At 43.8% G+C, this 20,542-nt stretch overlaps 1 protein-coding gene across 3 annotated transcripts in view; it reads right to left on the bottom strand.

Annotated features, from left to right (window-relative positions):
- slc23a1 (solute carrier family 23 member 1) overlaps nucleotides 1–4,635 on the bottom strand; it is a 59,841-nt gene extending 55,206 nt beyond the window's left edge. For all 3 annotated transcript variants that reach the window (XR_005636270.1, XM_039775771.1, XM_039775773.1), the window contains exons 1-2: nucleotides 4,436–4,635; nucleotides 4,192–4,308 (exon numbers count right to left, since the gene is read on the bottom strand). Coding sequence is in view for 2 of the 3 variants with exons in the window: in XM_039775771.1 (XP_039631705.1) it covers nucleotides 4,192–4,308; nucleotides 4,436–4,444 (126 nt within the window). In the remaining variant the exon portion in view is untranslated. The remainder of the gene's footprint in view (nucleotides 1–4,191; nucleotides 4,309–4,435) is intronic.
- Nucleotides 4,636–20,542: the final 15,907 nt, after the last annotated feature.

Raw genomic sequence — 20,542 nt, 5'->3', positions numbered from 1 at the left:
GACCAGTTTGCCTTGGGTGGCCCTACCAGGGGCATAAAGCCCCGGACAACATAGCTCCTAGGATCATTGGGACACGCAAACCCCTCCACCACGATAAGGTGACGGTTCAAGGAGGAGCGGGCCTGCACCAAATTAGCATTATTCTGGACAAAAATTTTTAATTACCTTTCAGACAGCCTTGGACTCACAATCCCTCCTAACCCATTAACAGCTGTGTTTGGGGTTCTTCCAGAGGGGCTTAAAGTGGAGAAAGACAAACAAATTGTGATTGCATTCACTACACTGTTGGCACGCAGACTTATTCTGATAAACTGGAAGAACCCAAACTCTCCTCTTTTAAGTCAGTGGGAAACTGATGTGTTATACTATTTGAAATTGGAAAAAATCAAATACTCAGTTAGGGGATCCGTACAGACTTTTTTCAAAACATGGCAGGATCTAATCAGTAATATTTTAAAAATAAGTTCATGAAGCATAGAGAATTTATTAATTTAGGTATGTTTACAAGCCTTAAATTCAACGCCGTTTGGCTTGCTCTCTCTCTCAGGGGGGGGATTGATTTGTCCTTAACTCAATTTTTCTTTTTGTAAAAACTTGATTGCTTTGTATGGAGAGCAATAAAATTAATTAAAAAAAAAAAATATTCACTCTGATGAACTAACCAGAGATTTGAAAATTATCAAAGCTACATATTATTATTTTGATAGGTTGAACCACTTTTGTCCAGTTATTCTCAATAAATTTCATCAGTATCTTGCTGCAGCTGTTTTTCTAAATTGCAGCCACTATTGTTGAAAAGACTAGCAAGTAAGGGACAATGAAAATGGGACTCCACTCAATGGCTCATTATATGGTTTGATATTCAAACAGAACCTACTTCATTGCTAGATCACCATTGCATTTGCTAGCAGCATATGTGACAAAGTAGGCGCCAAGTCAGAGGCCTCATTTATACAACTTGCGTATGCACAAAAAGAGGCCCAAAATGTGCATACACAACTTTCCACACCAATGTCGTATTATAAATGAATACTTGATGAGGGAATATGCATATGTTTACGGGAACTCTGAACCATGCATATGCAACATTTTGGGGAAACTGGGAAGTGATGACAACCTTGATCAAATAGAAATATGCTGCCAAACCAGCAAAATGACGACTCACATGCATAATAATTAATATCACCAAGCCATTATTATTATGTGTGTTGACATCACAAACATATTATACCTCAAAAGTGATAAATTTGATGTACTATTTTAGTTCACTTTTAAGATGGCCAATGCTGCATATTTGCAAAGAAAATATTTTTTTGTTTTTCACCAGCTTATATCAAGTAGCTGTTCTCAGGAAACTAACTAACACATAAGGAATAAAAGCAGGCATTTAAACTTGATTTTGACAGAAACAGTAACAGGCATATCAAAAGGTGAAAAATACAATTTTGTAAATTAAACGTCTTCCACATTATTATTTATTTTGCAGTCACCTTCACCCATGATGGCATAAACAATCAGAAAACTTTAAAATTACCTTCAGTTATTTTCTAGAAATGGAGTGCAGTGCCATGATATGAGTTAAAGTTAAAAACTAAACCAGTACATGTGTAGTCCAGAACCCAAACCTAAATTTACTAATTGCTATAGAATCCACAGTGTGAACCCCAATACAGGGACAGCCTTAGTAATAGTGAATGTGGCCACAGCACCCTCTATAGATTTGGAAGAAGCTAGAATATGCACACTTACTCTTATCAGTTTGTCACTTCTATGGGAATTAAATGGCCCTGAACTGGATAATTGGGTTAGAAAATGAATGGGCATATGAAGGAGAAGCACACTGAAATGAATTATGACTGAGATATGCAAAAGGCTGGAAGGGCAACTCATACTTTATTGTAAGCCACTTTACTTTGTACTATAGGAGTGTGGGGATGAAGCCTGCTAGTAAGGGAGTGTCTCATTACCAGATGTTAATGGACAATAACAACAGGCACAATGGAAAGGTTTTTTTTTTAATTTTTACATTTTTGACATTTTCTCGTCCTTCATAGTAAAAATCCAAACCCTGATAATAAGGACAGTAAATCCACATATCCTCACATATCCTTCTGTATGTGTTGTTCAATGATCTCATGGAGTCCAAGAGAGGAAAAGAACATAGATTGCCTGTGTAAGGATGCCCCAGAGTAGCACTCACCAAACACATGCACCTGTAAGGCATTCACCACAATGTCACACCAAGATCTTCAACCAAACTAATGGCTGTTTAAACCATTTGGGCTCCAATATGTTTTGCTGTGACTCTGACTCCTTATTCCAAATGTGCTTTTCATTCTGATACTTAACTTGGATTTAATGATGGGACTTTAGACTGAAAATACAGCACAATCATCATCCAGAAGAGACATTTATATGAAGCATGTCAGACTGAGACTAATCAAGCAAGCAGCAGAAGATCTGCTTGAATGGCAAAAACCAATGAGGTTAATTTAGCATGAAATGACATAACATTCTAAAACTCACTACTTAAAAATCTCTGAAAGCATGCTGAACCTTAAATTATTTAGGAATAATTATAAATCTATAGTATTACCATTATTTTGCAGCATCCCTCGTGTCTAATGATGAGACCACAGCTCCATTCACGACTGTCTAAGAAAATTCCTTGTGTTTAGGAAAATTACATTTCAGGCAATTTCTGAATCTAATTATTGCATTTCAAAGTCAAAGGATGATATAGATTATCACAGGGCATGCTCAGACTGAGCCAACACATAATCAGTAATCAACTCAACCTGCACATCTCTGGGATGTGGATGGAAAATGCAGCTCTCAGAGGTGGCACCACACAGACACAGAGAAAAGCCAGGCTGGCATGTGATCTCAGGCAGGGCCAGTTCAAAGGTACACTGCACAACCGCAAAGTTGGTTGCAGGCAAGGCCGTCTTAACATCATAGGCTCCCGGACAAAGTAGTGTGAAGGAGCCCCTGTTTTGATAGCAAAACTGAAACATACACAGGAATCAGAAACATCATGGGCCCCTATGCTCCTAGGGACCCACGGTTAATGCCCATTGTGCCCGTACACTAAGATGGCCCAACATCCAAAAGAGAGTACCCCTTTAACATCTACTTGGTCGAATCCGTAACTCAACAGAGCAGGGGGTTTCTTGAAGACCAGTGCCCTTGCGATTGCCTATTAAACAATGTTTTGCTGCATTCCCAGGGTATGGTGACCCTGTATTCCAGGTCAATGCTGGTGGAAGGGAGCAGCTTTAACCAGTGTGCTGCCCTAAAGCAAAAAGTAGAATAACAAAGGAAAAGCCAAGAAATTATAAGAGATTTAATGTAACATGTTACATGCCAGATTGGTTTATGTGGAGTTCTTCAGTGAGCCAGTGCTCATAAACACATGCAGTCATTATCACTTTGAGTACATCCGGCACATTTACAAAAAATTAAGAGATCAAAACAATAACAGTCAATTATTACAATATATCATTTTACCCGCGACTATGTATTCAGATCTACTTAATGTACTGTATATTACTGTACAAACACACACACACACATAATGAAATTGGAATCTTGGATTAAGCCATTAAAAATAAAAAAGTCTTCAGTTTTAATTTTCTAGACTCATGTATAACATTTATGAATTGCAGACAGCAACCCTCAATGAGACGCCAGTCTCAAGTGGTCATGGACAATGAGTCATAGTCAATGAGTTTGAGGACTAAACCCAGGTCTGAACGACTATGCCACACTTTAACGGTACTTATGAGAAGTCAAGCAAAATGACACCTTTAATTGGCTAATTAACTTTTTATGTAACAATGTTGTAATGTAACAATGAACCCACCATTAATGAAGCTCTTAAGTAACCGCCAAATTACCTGCATTTTTACTTTATTATAAGATTTTCTCTGCCGGCCCTGTTGTGGAGATTTTTTATTTCTTTACCAGACTTTCCCTGCTGCACAATCTATAAAACGCCTGCCAACTGGACGGACTGTCTAAAGAGCTTTCGTTTGCACATTCAGTTTTGTAAGTAAGTGACGGCGTGTTGTTTGTTTAATAACGCACGAAAGTTAAAATCTCACAATACACATGACAATAATGACCCTTTAAATACACATATTTTTATATAATAAAAATAGTTTTTTTTTTCTTTTTCTCTTCCGTTACCTTCTGTTCTGCGTTGTCTGACGTACGGACCATCGTTGGACACACAGCCGCCCGCCACACCGATATATGACAGCTGCTCCACGAGAGAAGAGAGGGGGAAACTGAAGCGGCAGGAATCTGCACAACACAAGAGAGTGAGCAAAGTTAATAATTTCAGTGTCTGAAAAGGACTTTACCCACATTTTTACAGCAGAAGTAAAACAGTAACCCAAACCGAGCAATTAATGCTCAGAATTTTACTCACCAGCAACATTCACTAATTGACGGGTCGGCGGAGGGGGCAGAGGGCCATCTTTTTCTAAACGTTGTTGTTAAGAAAATCAGAAAGCGCTGATTCATTTTTACAAACGCCCGCCAAGTTCGTAGGCTCCGCGGTAAATAGCATGAATGTGCTTTGCAACTCCAAACACCGTGACACCATCTGTTTATTTACCTGGTGTTGGTAATGAAATGCTTCAGAAATGCGTTAAGGATGAAGAATAAATATAACTCGCTGTTTGGGTTACACGTCACTCACATTGTCAACAGAATACTTGAGAAATGCGATAACAGTGAAACGCTTTGTGATCGCTTGGCCGCGAGTCTACTGCTAATGGGCAAAGAAAGTATAACTTTTTCTTAATAGACATGCGCACGTCTGTGATCCTTAAGCGGTCTGTTATCATTAAGGCACAAACCCTGAGTAAATTGAAATGGCGAAAGAACTAGACAGGAAAAAAATCAAAGGTATTTGCATGGACGAATAAGTAAAACTTCTTTTATGTGTTCCAAACTAGTATGAGGTTTCCAAAGCTTTAGAAAACACAGAATGCCTAGCCGAATCACCCGGCTGTAAGACCCGTTGAATGATTTAAGGAACGAAAGCAAAGGTTCATGGTTTTTTAAATGGTGTTACTGATGACTGACCCATCCGTATTCCACGTTGCCTCTGTATTAATGTTTCTGCTCCCGCGAGTCGATAAGCTGTTCTTTTTGGGTCCGATTTGATTCCAGTAATGCTGGTGACTCCATCTTGTTAGGTTTATAACCATGAACGCTAACATGTCCGACTCGTCCCATTAGTTCAAAGTGGATAGTTGGTAGTGCTTAAATTTTGAAGAAAATCAGGTATTAAACAGCAGCTCTTTGATTCTCTTTGGTGTTGCGCTGCACTTCCAGCCTCGATCAAGCCACCCCAGCAAAACAGCACGATACTCCATTGTATATTACAACTAGCTGTTAAAGTTTAAAAATCAATAAAAAAAATAAATCGTGTATTGAGAAGAATTTATATTGTTAGCTTTCCTATCCGAGGGCCTCTTAATATACACTATTTTGGTTTTGCTATCGGGGCGAGAAACGTTAGCATAGTATCTCTGGCCAAACGGAAGGTATACACTCCAATATGAAACGTTGCCACTGTATCTGATATTGTTCAGCGCTGGCAGGAGATCGTCCTGAGCGTGGGGATAACTGCATTGGCCGTGATATCACTGTCATTGAGCAGGTACCTTCTAAAACACACGTAGTTGTGACCTCTCATTCAAAAACATCAAATAATGTCTGCTGAACAAACAGGTATGGCTAGCTAAGCTGAGGCAAGGTACGCTCCAACACGTGGCGAGAGGTACAGTCCCTCAAACAAAGGCTTGAGAGTCAGTGAGTGAGGAGGGCTCCGCCTCCCCCTCCACTCGGCCCACAGCCTGTCTCTCGGTTTCGCAAGAAGGGTCAGGCAGCCGCAACCGAACTATGATACTTAGCGCGAAGAGAGGAGTTGCAAAATCAATCAGAATGCTCAAGCAAATTATAGAAAAAAAGATCTAAATCTGTTAAGTAGTTCTCTCGTGAAAAGCAGTCAGACAGACAGACGTTGGATTTTATATGTAGAGAGATAGATTGAAGCAGTGTTGCGCAAGTAAATTAAAGTTTGGGTTCCATCTTTAAAGCCTGCGTATGCTGAAAAAGAGGCTTAAAATGAGCGTACCAACATCCCACACAAAGGTTAGGATTTATGAAAAGAAACTTGGGTAACGTGCCTACATTTACAGCAACACTGAGCATGTGTACTCAGCATTTCAGAAAAACTAGGAAACACCCTTGATCAAGCAGGAAAGTGCAGCCAAACCAGGTAAATGCCAACTCACATGTATAATAATTCATATAACCTTGCAGTTATTAGAATGTGCCAAACATATTACAAATCAAAAGTGAATAATGTACAGACTTTACTTTAGTTCCTTCGGAATAGGGCCAGTGCTTGTATATATTTGCACTGAGTAACGTTTTTGGGTTTTCTTCAGGTTACTTGTTCTCACATCTCAGGGAACTGCCCAACAGGTCAGGAATATATCAGCCAAAAGCTTCACTCCATCATCCCCGCTCTGCTGGAAGCCATTAACTGAACAGCGAGGCACAACATCAGGTTTTTGTATGGTGTGGGTGTACATAAATGAAACATAACAAGTTTCTGCCAACATAAAAGGAAATCTGCAGCAATGTCAAATGTTTGTGACTGCATTCATCTTGCAATAAGGGCACCTAGGGAGAACGTAGCTGCTTTTGTTAACCATAAGTAGTTGCATTAATTTAATGCATGAGTCATCTGTGAAGCCATGATGTGGCTATCAAACGTTGTGTCTCAGTTTCCTGGGTCAGCCCATGATTCATTTATTTTTAAGCAAAGTAGCTTTGGCAGATATTAAGGATGTGTACATGGTGGCTGGCTTATTGGTAAGGTAACAACTCAGAACCCTCACAGTTTCATATGGCCTATACTATTCATTGAAACAGCAATCATGCCAGGGGGTTGTGGCTATCTACTCAGATGTTGGTGCCATACATCCTTCCCAGACCCCCTGAGATTGATTGTGATTTATAAATAAAAATTGTGTAGAATTTTGCATACACCAGGTTTTATAAATCTTAATTTTTTTGTGGCATATGCATTTTCCTGTTTTTTTGGCATGCCCATAATTTCACCCTCAAATCCATGCAAAGTTTTATAAATGAAGCCCCTGGTCAAGTTGTTTGCTACTTTGGCTTCAATGTGTGCAGATGTTTCACTTGCTTTTAGCCTGCAGCTGGCACTAATGTGCAAACTATAGCACATAGGAAAAATAAACCAACTGAGATCCCTTGGGTCAAAATTTCGGGTTCCAAATTGTATGGTCGTAAAGAGCAACTATGTAAAATTTGGTCAGAATCGGTCAAAGGGTGTAGGATTGTATAAGGAACATATAGTCAGACATTCTATTATATACACTGTATACACATACACAAACACACACATATACTGTATATATTGTAACAAAGGCGCTATATTTTTCTTCACCTGTGTGGCACGTCTTCCCCGTGTCCCACAGACACAACACAGTCCCAAAGCACCACACAAAACACCACACTCTTCTCTTTTAACCACGACTCCTTTCCGTCAAGCTTTGTCCTCCTCCTTCCGACTCTGGCCTTTGGAGTGGTGGCTGCTGGTCCCTTTTATACTCCACCTGGAAGTGCTCCAGGTGGTTGACTGCCGAGTTCCGGCTGCACTTTCAGGTGTGGCAAATACGCTGCCCATAAGGGCTCAGGAGTCCCAGCTGCAGCACAACCTGGCGGCGCCTGTAGGACTCAACAGGGCTGCACCCAACTCCAATTTCCATGGAGCCCTGCGGAAAACCGAAGCACCGCTCCAACCCAGGGGGGCTGCCATCAAGCATCCAGGTATTACACAGTCCATGGCTGCTCCACATGAACATATATCGAAGGTGCGTCCTGGCCGGGCATGGATCCGTTGCTGACCGCCACAACTATATATATATACTAGGGGGCTCTTCCCCCTGCTCGCTTTGCTTGCCCACCCCCGGGTTTGATTATTCGGATATACAATTTAAAGACATTGTTATTTTCATGGGAATTGTTACATACTCTTTCGATTCTATGCTGCATTGCTTCTCTGTGATCATAAGTATACACCCGACCGAATTGTGTTTTTTTCTAATTTAAACTTGTCATAGCTTTAATTGTTGCAGGACCACAGATTCTCATAGCGTATGGTCCATTATTGGGCAAATCTACGTTTTGAACTTCGAATGATGCAAATGCAAAAAGATTATTGTAGACTCAGATATTTTGCCTGTAGTGTTTTTGGATTTCACTTTCACCAAGCAACAAATCTTTTAATTCTCACGGATACGCCTCATCAATAGGAGGCAACACAACTTTTCCTGATGGCAACATGATTTAGACAATCTACAAGTCTCCGACTTAAATGTTAAAGCCTTACAATATGTACATACTTCTGACATATCAATTATGTCCATATATTCGATCTATTTTTGCTGTTCTGTTATTTCACCTAGTCAATCAATCAATCAACATTTATTTATATAGCACATATTCATACAAAAAAATGTAGCTCAAAGTGCTTTACAAAATGAATAGAAAAATAGAAGACACAATTAAAAATAAACATAAGTCAACATTAATTAACATAGAATAAGTAAGGTCCGATGGCCAGGGTGGACAGAAAAAACAAAAAAAAAAACTCCAAAGCTGGAGAAAAAAAATAAAATCTGTAGGGGTTCCAGACCACGAGACCGCCCAGTCCCCTCTAGTAACAATTTCTGTTTGTTTATGCTAATGCAATCTCTACTTTCTTTTTTTTTTGATACTTTCAAATTTTACTACTTTCATAATCTGTAACTTGCTTTGCATGTGTATTGCGGCAACATTTTTTTTTGACACTTACGCATTCCACTGCTTTCATAATCTCTGTAACCTGCTCTGCATGTGTATCGCGCCGTTTTTGAACATCTTTATGAAGTCTTTTATTTCTGACCTCGATTGGACCTACTTGGTTTTCAGTCCCACTTGGACTGGGCTGATTATTACTTTCCTTATTTTCAGAATTTGCACATAGCTGCTCTTTCTTCTTCGCTTAGTCGTTGACATGCCATCTAGAAAGTATAACATTTTTAAGAGCTGAGTGCAAATGAAGTGTCTCTGTCAAAAGCATTCCAACAACTGAGAGGTTGTTTTAAATTTTCTGTAAGTAGGTCGTGACATGCAAAAGTGACCATCTCATGGGTCTTGCTTCCAAAGGTTGTAAAGTCTAGACTTGCGGGATGTCAAAGTGTCTTTCCGAGAAGATCATGTCTCAGCCCAAGATTTTTTATTGTATTAGATATACAGTATATATGTATATATATATCCTCTTTAATAAAAGCCCTGTGTGCGTCCAGGTGTCCATGTGTGTGTGTCTTCTGCTGAAGTGCGCATGCGTGGGGCCGCAACACACATCGCACCATGCCCCGGCCATGCGCACAGCACCTTGGTCGCACACACACTCGAAGCTGGGCACACAGTGAATGGCATATCCGCGGGAGCGCATAATAAGCAAATAAAGCACACACACTGGAAGCTGGGCACACAGTGAATGGCCTTGCCGCGGCAGCACATGATAAGCAAATAAAAGACATCATTGCTGGGGAGATTGCTGATTAGGTAGTCCCGGCCGCGCACATAAAATCCGTTGCTGGGGAGACGCCACACGTACAATAATCAGCTACACGCCAGCACAGATTAAAATACTTGCTGGGGAGACGACACAGTCACAATTATCAACTGCACGCCACACATTACATCAGTAGCTGGGGACACTCTGCTGATTGACCACTGTTGTGACAGAAAATTAAAGTCATATTACGGACATCAAAGCCATTATTACTGTCAGAGAAAATTACAGGCATTTTATGGAAATACAAACCAGTATTACTGCGAGAGAAATTTAAAGGCACACAATACACTGGCACATATTACAGCCACATACAAGCCAGTGTTACTGTAAGAGAAAATATTACGGACATATCTACTAACAATATGCCACCCAAAAAAAAAGGACACGTCAAGTAGGACAAAAGACACAGACAATCAAATCCTATATAAGTAACATCTCCTGGAAGAACAGTCAGCTCAACAAGTAAACATCAACAAAAGAAAGGCTGAAAGACAAAAAAAAAAAAAATACAAATAGATCGATTGAAGAAAAAGAAAATGAGCGTCCAGAAAAACGCTAAAAGAGAGAGACTCAGAAGAGCAAACCTTACAAAAAGTTGGCATTTACTTGCTAGAACCAGTATTCAGCCATGGTCAGTTATATGTTGCATTATCAAGAGTTAGAAGTTTTCCAGATGTTGTTGTCAAGGTTGTAGATGGTCCTGAACAAGGCAAACTCAGACAGAATATTTACAAGAAATGTTGTCTATAATGAAATTTTATAGAAAAATTTCATGAGGTAAAAAAATAGAAAATTTTTCCTAAATATCTTCTTCAGATTTTGTGTATTACAGATTGTTACAAAGGTTTACACTAAGGCAATATTAATTATACTTACTGTATTGTCATACGTTTCTATTTTATTTTTATTATTATTATTTTACTTTAGGCTTCTTGGAAAAATATTTTTGACAAAAAAAAACAATTTTAAGACAAGAAACAGAATGAGGTCAGGGTCCCTTGCCATTTAATATAGACTGTTCCTACTAATGTTTATGCACTACTGTTCTAGCCCCCGTTATTGTAACGGGCTTAATGTCTAGTATACATATACACATATATATATATATATATATATATATATATATATATATATATATATATATATATATATATATATATATATATATATATATATTGTGGAGGATGGCCGGCTGTTTATCCTGGCCAATACCCCCAAGCCGCCAGGTGGAGCCCTCCTTGCAGCATGGAGGTTCCCAGAAGACCAGCAGGGCATCACGGACAATGGAGTTTTCGTGCACCGCCCTGCTGGATGCCATGGGGGCCCCGAGAGGGAGCTGCAGGGAGGACTGAAGAGTTCTTTGTGCCCTATGACCCGGAAGTTCGTCATAGGAAGAGCGACGGGCTTCCGGGTTGAAAAGAAAAGGACTATTTACCCTGACCCGGAAGGAATAAGGACTTGTGGACTGTTGGGCAGGAACACCTCCGGGTCAGGGAGTATAAAAGGACTGTGGGAGCTCCTAGACGGCGAGCTGAGTTGGGAGGCAGGGTGGCTAAGCGTCTGGGAGAGTGGAGGATTATTATTGTTATTGTAGTATTTGGGAGTGGAGGGTGCTTTGTGCACATTATTGATATAATAAATATCATTATTGGACTTTTACCTAGTGTCTGACGTGGTGTCTGAGGGTGCAAGGGTGTGAGCAAGCACCTAATCTATTACAATTGGCGTAGCCGGCAGGATTCTCTGGCCGTCAGTTTGGCAGAGGACCTGAATTTATAAAAATTTATTGTGGACAGAATACCCCGGGAAGACAGCGTCACGACACACATAGGAAAAATCGCCAGAAACCTCACCTTTATCAAGTCCGTCATGGGGAAGAAGAAGACAAAGCAGAGCGCCAGCAACAGCGAGGTCTAGCGCTCGACATTGCTTGCACTCAAGACGAGCCATGGAGCAGCTACGAGTTTCGGGAGAGATTTCCGGAGGAAGACGTCTCCGACGAGGTATGTGCTGGGAATGTACTTTACAATCTTTTTAATTTAACACATGATGTCCCATGTGCATACCTCCCAGATGTCCATCCGAAGGCTCTGCGGGAGGCAGAAGACAAACCCGAAGGCGATGGCGCGCTCTCGTTCAGGCAAACGAGCAACCCGAAGGACTTCCGTATTACGGGTGCCGGCAAGGGACACGTGACCTACCACGAAGGATTCCAGGAAGGTGATGTTCCATGTTCAGCTGTTTGTGGCTTCACCCAAGAAAAGACGGACTTGGTTTTTCCGAAGGGGAAAAGGGAGATGAGCGAAGCACCGCTCTCCCTACAAAAAAGTAAGGAGGTCCAGGAAATGACTGATCGGTCTGTCGACAAATTGATGCAGACTGATCGCAGTCAGCCAAAAGCGGCACCGCGGTCCTCCGAAAAGAACTCCAAATCCCAGGCTTCCTTGCGGGACCAGTCGGAGCACGTGCCAGGAGCGGCCATGTTTATTGGCTCCCAGCCGGAGGGTAAGGCTAATGATGGCTTGAGCGTGCCTCCGGTTGTATTGAATAAATTTTGGGCGTGCACGAGCTGGAGAAGTTGCTTCAGCCCGTGCACAGTTTTTTACAGGTGGTGCAAACAATTCAGACGATCGTTGCAGACTTGAGAGGAGCGGCTGAAAAGCCTATGAACAAATTAAATGAGTACCTGCGGCGATTGTCTCGGGAGCCTCCTGTCTTAATTGATTTGGCTGTACAGGTAGGTAAAGCCGGTACCGTATATGATGAAATAGGGACGCAGAGTGACATGGGCCCGCGTTTAATCCATAGCGGGTGCCAAGTGGATGCGTGCCCTACAAGAGAGGCCGGTACGATAACCGAGTGGCCAGCGGAAGGGCTAATCGATCCGGGCAGCTACACAGTGCTGACTCCCGGCGTGACAGCCCTAAAGACGCCGCCACCGGTAATTTATAAAGTAAAAGGGGTGCAGACAGTAAAGGGTCTCTCTTCATCTAGTAGAGAGACTCAGACTGTGGACAAGCCCCAGATCAAGCAGGAGATCCCGAAAATAAAACGGGGGTCTCCTGACAAAGAAAGAGAGAAAGCACCATTAGAGGCGGCAGAGGTTTCACTCCCAGCAAAACAAGGGGCGGACCTAACATTTCCTAATTGTTTTCAGTCCCGCAGGGGGAGAATACCAGGAGGACGGAGGCAGTGCTACGGGTGCCGAAGGTTGGGCCACATTTGGCGATACTGTCCTTGGAGAGAGGGGGACAAGATATCAAACTGGAATAATATTCCCCCTAGGTTCTCCAGGGACCAAGATATTCAGATTAATCAAGGCTCAACGGAATGTCCTCTTGAGGAAGACTTCCCTCTCGGGGCAGGCCGCTCCGAATCTTTATAATTCGTCGCTGGGGGGGAATACTGTGGAGGATGGCCGGCTGTTTATCCTGGCCAATACCCCCAAGCCGCCAGGTGGAGCCCTCCTTGCAGCATGGAGGTTCCCAGAAGACCAGCAGGGCATCACGGACAATGGAGTTTTTGTGCACCGCCCTGCTGGATGCCATGGGGGCCCGAGAGGGAGCTGCAGGGAGGACTGAAGAGTTCTTTGTGCCCTATGACCCGGAAGTTCGTCATAGGAAGAGCGACGGGCTTCCGGGTTGAAAAGAAAAGGACTATTTACCCTGACCCGGAAGGAATAAGGACTTGTGGACTGTTGGGCAGGAACACCTCCGGGTCAGGGAGTATAAAAGGACTGTGGGAGCTCCTAGACGGCGAGCTGAGTTGGGAGGCAGGGTGGCTAAGCGTCTGGGAGAGTGGAGGATTATTATTGTTATTGTAGTATTTGGGAGTGGAGGGTGCTTTGTGCACATTATTGATATAATAAATATCATTATTGGACTTTTACCTAGTGTCTGACATGGTGTCTGAGGGTGCAAGGGTGCGAGCAAGCACCTAATCTATTACAATATATATTCATGCACGAGCACATAGGGGGCCGCTTAAAGACCTGATGCGCACCGCGACATATCATACCAGGGGACAACGATGGGGTACTAACCTCTCTTTCTTTGTTTCCTCAGAAAGAACGAAGCACCACTGCCATGAATTTACCTACACTCGATAAAGTAACCAGCCACTTCCGGGTTCCTTCTTCCCCTCTGGTCCCATCCTGATGATGTCATTTCTCCCATCCACCACTACGGTTCCTTCCCAGCATTCCGCCTGTCTACTTCTGTCCCCACCTCATAAATTGTCCACCTTTCAAATCCTCTGTTGTGTTGTATATGAAACTTACTGACCTTGCATCCTGCATACGGGTACAGAAACCCCAAACCTTTATGCTTGTCTCGTTTTGTCTTTTACAGTGGCGTAGCCGGCAGGATTGACAGCCCAAAGAATGTCAGAAGGGCAGGACTTGAATACCGTTTTGACAACGATGATGAGTAAGCTCCAGTCCATTGAGCTGGAGCAGGCAGCCACGAAGGTGGAGCTGGCAGAGACCAAGACATGGCTGGTGGCTGCGGAAGCGGTCTCCACCTCCTCCAATCATCCCACTCGTTGCGTCAGACGACATTGAATTGTACTTTATGATATTCGAGAGGACGGCCTCTCAGAATTAGTGGCTGAGGGCGTTATGGGCATCCAGTCTGGCGTTGAACTTGAAGGGCTTCACGCAGCAGGCCTTTCATGATCTACCTAAAGAGGACCTCCTGAGGGCTGAGATATTGAACAGCTACGGCATAACCTCGGGCCAGCAGATGAGGAACTGGAAATTTGACCCTGACTGCCCAGCCAGGGCCCAGGTGTTCAAATTCTGGGGCAATCTGGGACGCTGGATAAGGCCAGACATCAACCAGGCATGCAGATGGTACAGCAGGCGGCCTGTGAGGGGTTAGTGAACACCATGCCTGAGTATCTCGCCCAGCAGGTCCGTAGACATCCCTATAAGAATATGAACAGCCTTCTGGAGGTTTTGTAGCACCAGCTGGCAGTGAACCGGGTCGGAGAAGTCTGCTCGCGGAGTTCGACAGAGATGTGTCGCTACCCCTGAGCCCCCCTCTCGCGCTGCAGAGGCTCCAGTTAAGCCGAAAGAAAAGGTGCCCATCCCACAAGTACGGCGAGGTGCCCATCCCACAAGTACGGCATATCCTCACCACCTGCCCATTAAATGTAGAGCAAATGGATTGCACCTGGGCCAAAGGAGAGAGATATTGTGCTCTGTCAAATCCCCTGGCTGTTCCAAATACGGGAGTGGTACTGGTGAATGGGCACTCGGTTGTGGCATTATTCGACCCCGGGAGTAACATCAGCATTGTTGCTCAGCGTTCTGGTCTACTGCAACAGTGGGTAGCTCAGAAAATGAGCGTGACTGGTGTGTATGGGAAGACCAGATCGTATAGGTCCACGAAGTGCTTTATAACATGGAGGGGTGACCCGAAACAACTGCTTATCGCTGTATTGCCCGAACCCCCCTTTCCGGTTATATTAGGACAAGACTGGTTGGAAAGTTAACGCGGTAGCTCAGAGGCCCTTCCTAGACCTAGGTTGGGTCTGATTATGGATGGACAAGGGGCCATCCCAGCTGCTTCTGCGTCGTGCTCTTCGGCAACTATTGATGACATGGACAATCATGGGGAACTCTCGGACGGACCTCGACCCGGAATTACAAATGGGGGAGGATCCAGGTTGGATAGCCGTTAACCCGGTCCTTCCACAAGATCCGCTCGCCGGCATAGACTACCAGTTCCACTCTTTGCCAGCTTCTTTCAAAAGAGAACAGTGGAACGATGGTTCCCTGAAGTTTGCCCGGAATGCCATCATTTCTGTCCACAGCACATCATCGGAAGATTCTCCGCCACCAGCAGGACCCTACTTTGTTTTAGAAAATGATCTGTTGTATTGAGTAGTGGAACACGAATGCAAGGTTATTGTTAGTTCCACGGACCTACCGGCAGGAGGTCTGCGCACTGGCTTATGCCCACCTCATGGCGCCCATCTCAGGACCAAGAAAACCCTTGAGAGAGGGAAACTCAGTTTCTATTGGCCCGGAATCAACGAGGAGGTCCAGCGTTTCTGTCAGTCCTGCCTGGACTGCCAGGTACGTCAGATACCCAGGTGGGACCGTGTTCCTCTGGTTCCAATTCCCCTGTACCCTTTGAGAGGATTGGTGTCAATTTTGTAGGTCCCTTGGAGCCTTCGATGCAAGCCTAAAAATAGATATTAGTTATGGTCGATTACGCGACTCAATACCCAGAGGTGATTCCCCTGCGAACCACTAATACAAAGAATATTGTACGGGAGTTGGTAGGACTTTTTTTCCGAGTGGGCATACCCAAAGAAGTCCTTACGGGCCAGAGTACACCCTTTACTTCAGATACATTCAGGGATGTTGCCAAGTTACTCCGTATTAAGCATCTTAAAACGTCTGTGTATCATCCTCAGATGGATGGATTAGTGGAAAGGTTTAACCAAACCCTTAAACAGATGCGCCGCAAGGTAGTCAGCGCGGACGATAGGAACTGGGACCAGCTCCTACCCCTGGTACATTTCACCTATCGGGAGGTGCCATAAGCCTCCACGGGTTTTCCCCTTTTGAACTTTTATACAGACATTCTAAAAGAAGGTTGAGAAGGAGAGGCACTTCTCTCCACCAACATCTTGGACTATATCGCACAATTACGAGATAGATTGGCTAAAATCCGACCTCTGCAAAACGAGCACATATCGAAAGCTCCAGCAGCGCAGGTGCGGAACTATTTCAGAAACACCTCCTTACGAGAGTTCCAGCTGGCAGACCGAGTGATGATTCTCATGCCCACTTCTCATTCGAAATTGCTTGCTCATTGGCAAGGCCCTTACGAGGTTAAAGAGAGAAAAGGGCTCGTCGACTATTTGGTGAAACCACCAAATCGCCAAGCGAGCGGGTATATCACATTAACTTTCTGAAGCCGTGGAGGTATAGGGAAGACCACCCTCTTACCGGCCCTACTCTCTCCCTTATCTCGAAAAAATCAGACCTTAACCTCTGCCACAATCTGACTCCCCACCAGTGACAGGAGCTGGAAAATGTGATCCTGTCGGTCCCAGAAGTAGTCAGTGAGGCACCTGGACGCAACTCCTTGATTCAGCACGACATAGTGACGGACCCAGGGGTGATAGTCAGTGAACGACCCTATCGCCTCCCAGAGGCAAAATGTGCGGAGGTGGAGCTAGAAGTTCAATGGATGTTGGACATGGACATCACTGAGGAGAGTCACAGCCCTTGGTCCAGTCCCATCGTCCTCGTTTCTAAGCCCAATGGCTCGTGGAGATTCTGTAATGACTTTCGACGTCTCAATCAAGTCTCCAAGTTTGATGCCTACCCCATGCCCCGCGTGGATGAACTCCTTGAGCGGCTGGGGATGGCATGTTATTTGACTACTCTTAACATGACTAAGGGATACTGGCAAATTCCTTTAATAGCATCCACAAGAGAAAAGACAGCATTTAGCACCCCTAGCGGACCCTGGCAATACAAGGTTCTCCCATTTGGACTGCATGGGGCACCAGCAACCTTTCAGCATCTGGTAGACAGAGTGCTAAAGCCCCACCAGTCCTACTGTGCCACCTACCTCGATGACGTGGTAATTTTTTCCGGCACCTGGGAGGTGCATGTGCTGCAGGTTTACGCCGCCCTCCTGATGCTAGCAAAAGCTGGGCTACGTATCAATCCCCGGAAATTTTTTTTGGATTGAACGAGGCCATATATTTAGGCTACCTGGTAGGACAGGGGCTGGTGAAACCACAGTGTTCAAAAATCAAAGACATCCTTGAATGGCCCCATCTGATAACCAAGAGACAAGTGCAAGCTTTCTTAGGATTGGTGAGTTACTACCGTCGGTTTGTACCTTGGTTTTCTGAGAGAGCCGCCCCCTTGACAAATCTGACATAAAAAGGGCCCCTTTTCAGGTGGTGTGGGATGACTTGAGGGAACGGGCATTCAGTGATTTAAAAATGGCCCTCACAACAGCACAGGAGTTCTCAAAACTCCTGACTTTTCTCTTTCCTTCTCCAGATAGATGCTTCGGACACAGGTCTAGGCACTGTGCTAAGCCAAAGCATTGATGGTGTTCAGCACCCTGTGATTTACCTGAGCCAGAAACTGTTGTTCCGGGAGACAAGGTATGCAGCAGTAGAACAGGAAGCTTTGGCCATTAAGTGGGCGGTAACTCACCTGCGGTTCACCCTAGTGATGGACTATACCGCCCTCCACTGGATGACTGCTCATAAGAAGTCAAACCCTCGAGTCACCAGGTGGTTTTTGGACCTGCAGCCGTAAAAGTTCACCGTCACTTATCGTCGAGGTAACCTCCAAGCTAATGCTGACGCTCTCTCACGGGTTCATGATCTCTCGGTTCGGGCTGCCTGACCCGATTGGTCAAGCGCATACGGAGCCGATAAAGATCAGACACGCAACCCCGACATATCGCACCAGGGGACAACCAGTTCCCTCCTGATGACGCCATTACTCCCATCCACCACCACAGTTCCTTCCCAGCATTCCACATGTCTACTTCCGTCCCCACCCCATAAACTGTCCACCTGTCAACTCCCCATTTGTCTGTTGTGTTGTATATGAAACTGACTGACCTTGTATCCTTCCAGTATACAGGGACGGAAACCCCAAACCTTTATGCTTGTCTCGTTTTGTCTTTTACAATATATATACTAGGGGGCTCTGCCCCCCCTGCTTGCTTCGCCAACCCCCAACTTTTACTGTAAAACTTAAGTAAAAACAATATTTAGAACTAGCTTTTTATCAATATCTCTTTGAATTTTGATTCCGTGTTTGAAGTTACATAGTGACAGTGCAACCTATACTGTAACTGCCTGTGAGTAAGTATCGTTTCTTTCTCTGTAATAAATAAACCGACTTTTTTGAATGTTTGTTCCTGTGATTTATTAATTGTCATAGCAAAAGCTATTCTAATGGGAAACTGTAAATGTTTTAATACAAGTGGCATATCAAGATCTCCTTTGGTGTCTAATGTTTTCCGTGGAAGATGTGCTACATTACCTTTCCTGTCGCCTGTTAAAATTTTACATGTCAGAATTGTTCAGCCAATTCTGAATACAACTAATCATGTCCTATTGCATAGCCCATCACTCAAACATAAATTATGCAATAACATTACAATACAAGGTGGTCCAGATCATCTGGATGACTTTGATATATTCAGGGACACTTCCAGTTCGGTGCGAAGACGATTTTTCATGTCGTCAGTTCGCACACTTCTCGATGGCCTGGGATTTTTCGTGTGATTTTCTATGTAATAAACTTAATAAGTTATAGCGTAATGAAAATTGCATAATTCGATCTGGACCAACCTATAGATCCTTCTTCATCAGTAATTCAGCCGGTGGAAGAGCGGATGGTGTTAACGGTTTGTAGATATTCTACAGGATATTGTAAGTTGATGTTTTCATCTTCTGTACAATCACCACCAACTGTTTCAGCATAGTCTATTGATACGCATTTAACCAATTTTCCATGTAACCAATTGACAATTTTCTCTTAATTCATTTGACTTCTACTAGCCGTGTAAGCCTGTGTTGCAACAAGCCCAGGCTCCTAGAAAGTATTGAAATCATCAAAAAAAAATTGAAATGCAGAATTGGCGGCTTTGTTTTGCAGATATGCTTGCCCTCCTTGTCTATCAGCATCTAAGCAAGCTTCTCTCTCATTTGTCTTTCCTTGGTGGTTTTGCTTTGGCAACGGAGTCGCTTTCTTTCAGATTCATGATGTAGCCTCATACTTCTTTCTTCTTCCGTCTCATTAACTTGGAGCTGCCTTGCCAGCTCTTTGAACATCTTGCTGTACCCTTGCACTTCCAGGCTGCCTCATACTTCCTAGCCAGACAGACAGACACACACACTTCCATGCGTAGACGTTTATATATAAGCTATATATAATGTGTATATATATGTAAATATATACATAATGTATATAAATATATACAGTATATATATGTGTGTATATATACTGCTCAAAAAATTAAAGGAACACCTTTGAATCAGAGTATAGCATCAAGTCAATAAAACATCTGGGATACTGATCTGGTCAGTTAAGTAGCACAGGGGGTTGTTAATCAGTTTCAGCTGCTTTGGTGTTAATGAAGTTAACAAAAGGTGCATTAGAGGGGCAACAATGAGATGACACCCAAAACAGGAATGGTTTAACAGGTGGAGACCACTGACATTTTTCCCTCTGAATCTTTTCTGACTGTTTATTCACTAGTTTTATATTTGGCTATGGTCAGTGTCACTACTGGTAGCATTAGGCAATGCCTGGACACTACAGAGGTTGCACAGGTAGTCCAACTTCTCCAGGAATGCACCTCAATATGTGCCATTGCCAGAAGGTTTGCTGTGTCTCCCAGCACAGTCACAAGGGCCTGGAGGAGATGCCAGGAGACAGGCAATTACTCTAGGAGAGCTGGACAGGGCCGTAGAAGGTCCTTAACCCATCAGCAGGACCGGTATCTGCTCCTTTGAGCAAGGAGGAACAAGATGAGCACTGCCAGAGCCCTACAAAATGACCCCCAGCAGTTCACTGGTGTGAATGTCTCTGACCAAACAATCAGAAGCAGACTTCATGAGGATGACCTGAGGGCCCGACGTCCTATAGTGAGCCCTGTGCTTACTGCCCGGCACAGTGGAGCTCGATTGGCATTTACCAGAGAATACCAGAATTGGCAGGTCCACCACTGGTGCCCTGTGCTTTTCACAAATGACAGCAGGTTCACCCTGAGCACATGTGAAAGGAGAAGCCGTAGAGAATGTTATGCTGCCTGTAACATCAATCAACATGACCGGTTTGGTGGTGGGTCAGTGATGGTC

The sequence above is a fragment of the Polypterus senegalus genome, chromosome 13, assembly GCF_016835505.1.
Source record: "Polypterus senegalus isolate Bchr_013 chromosome 13, ASM1683550v1, whole genome shotgun sequence".
NCBI classification, from domain to species: Eukaryota; Metazoa; Chordata; class Cladistia; order Polypteriformes; family Polypteridae; genus Polypterus; species Polypterus senegalus.
This window is presented reverse-complemented; position numbering and strand designations above follow the sequence as displayed.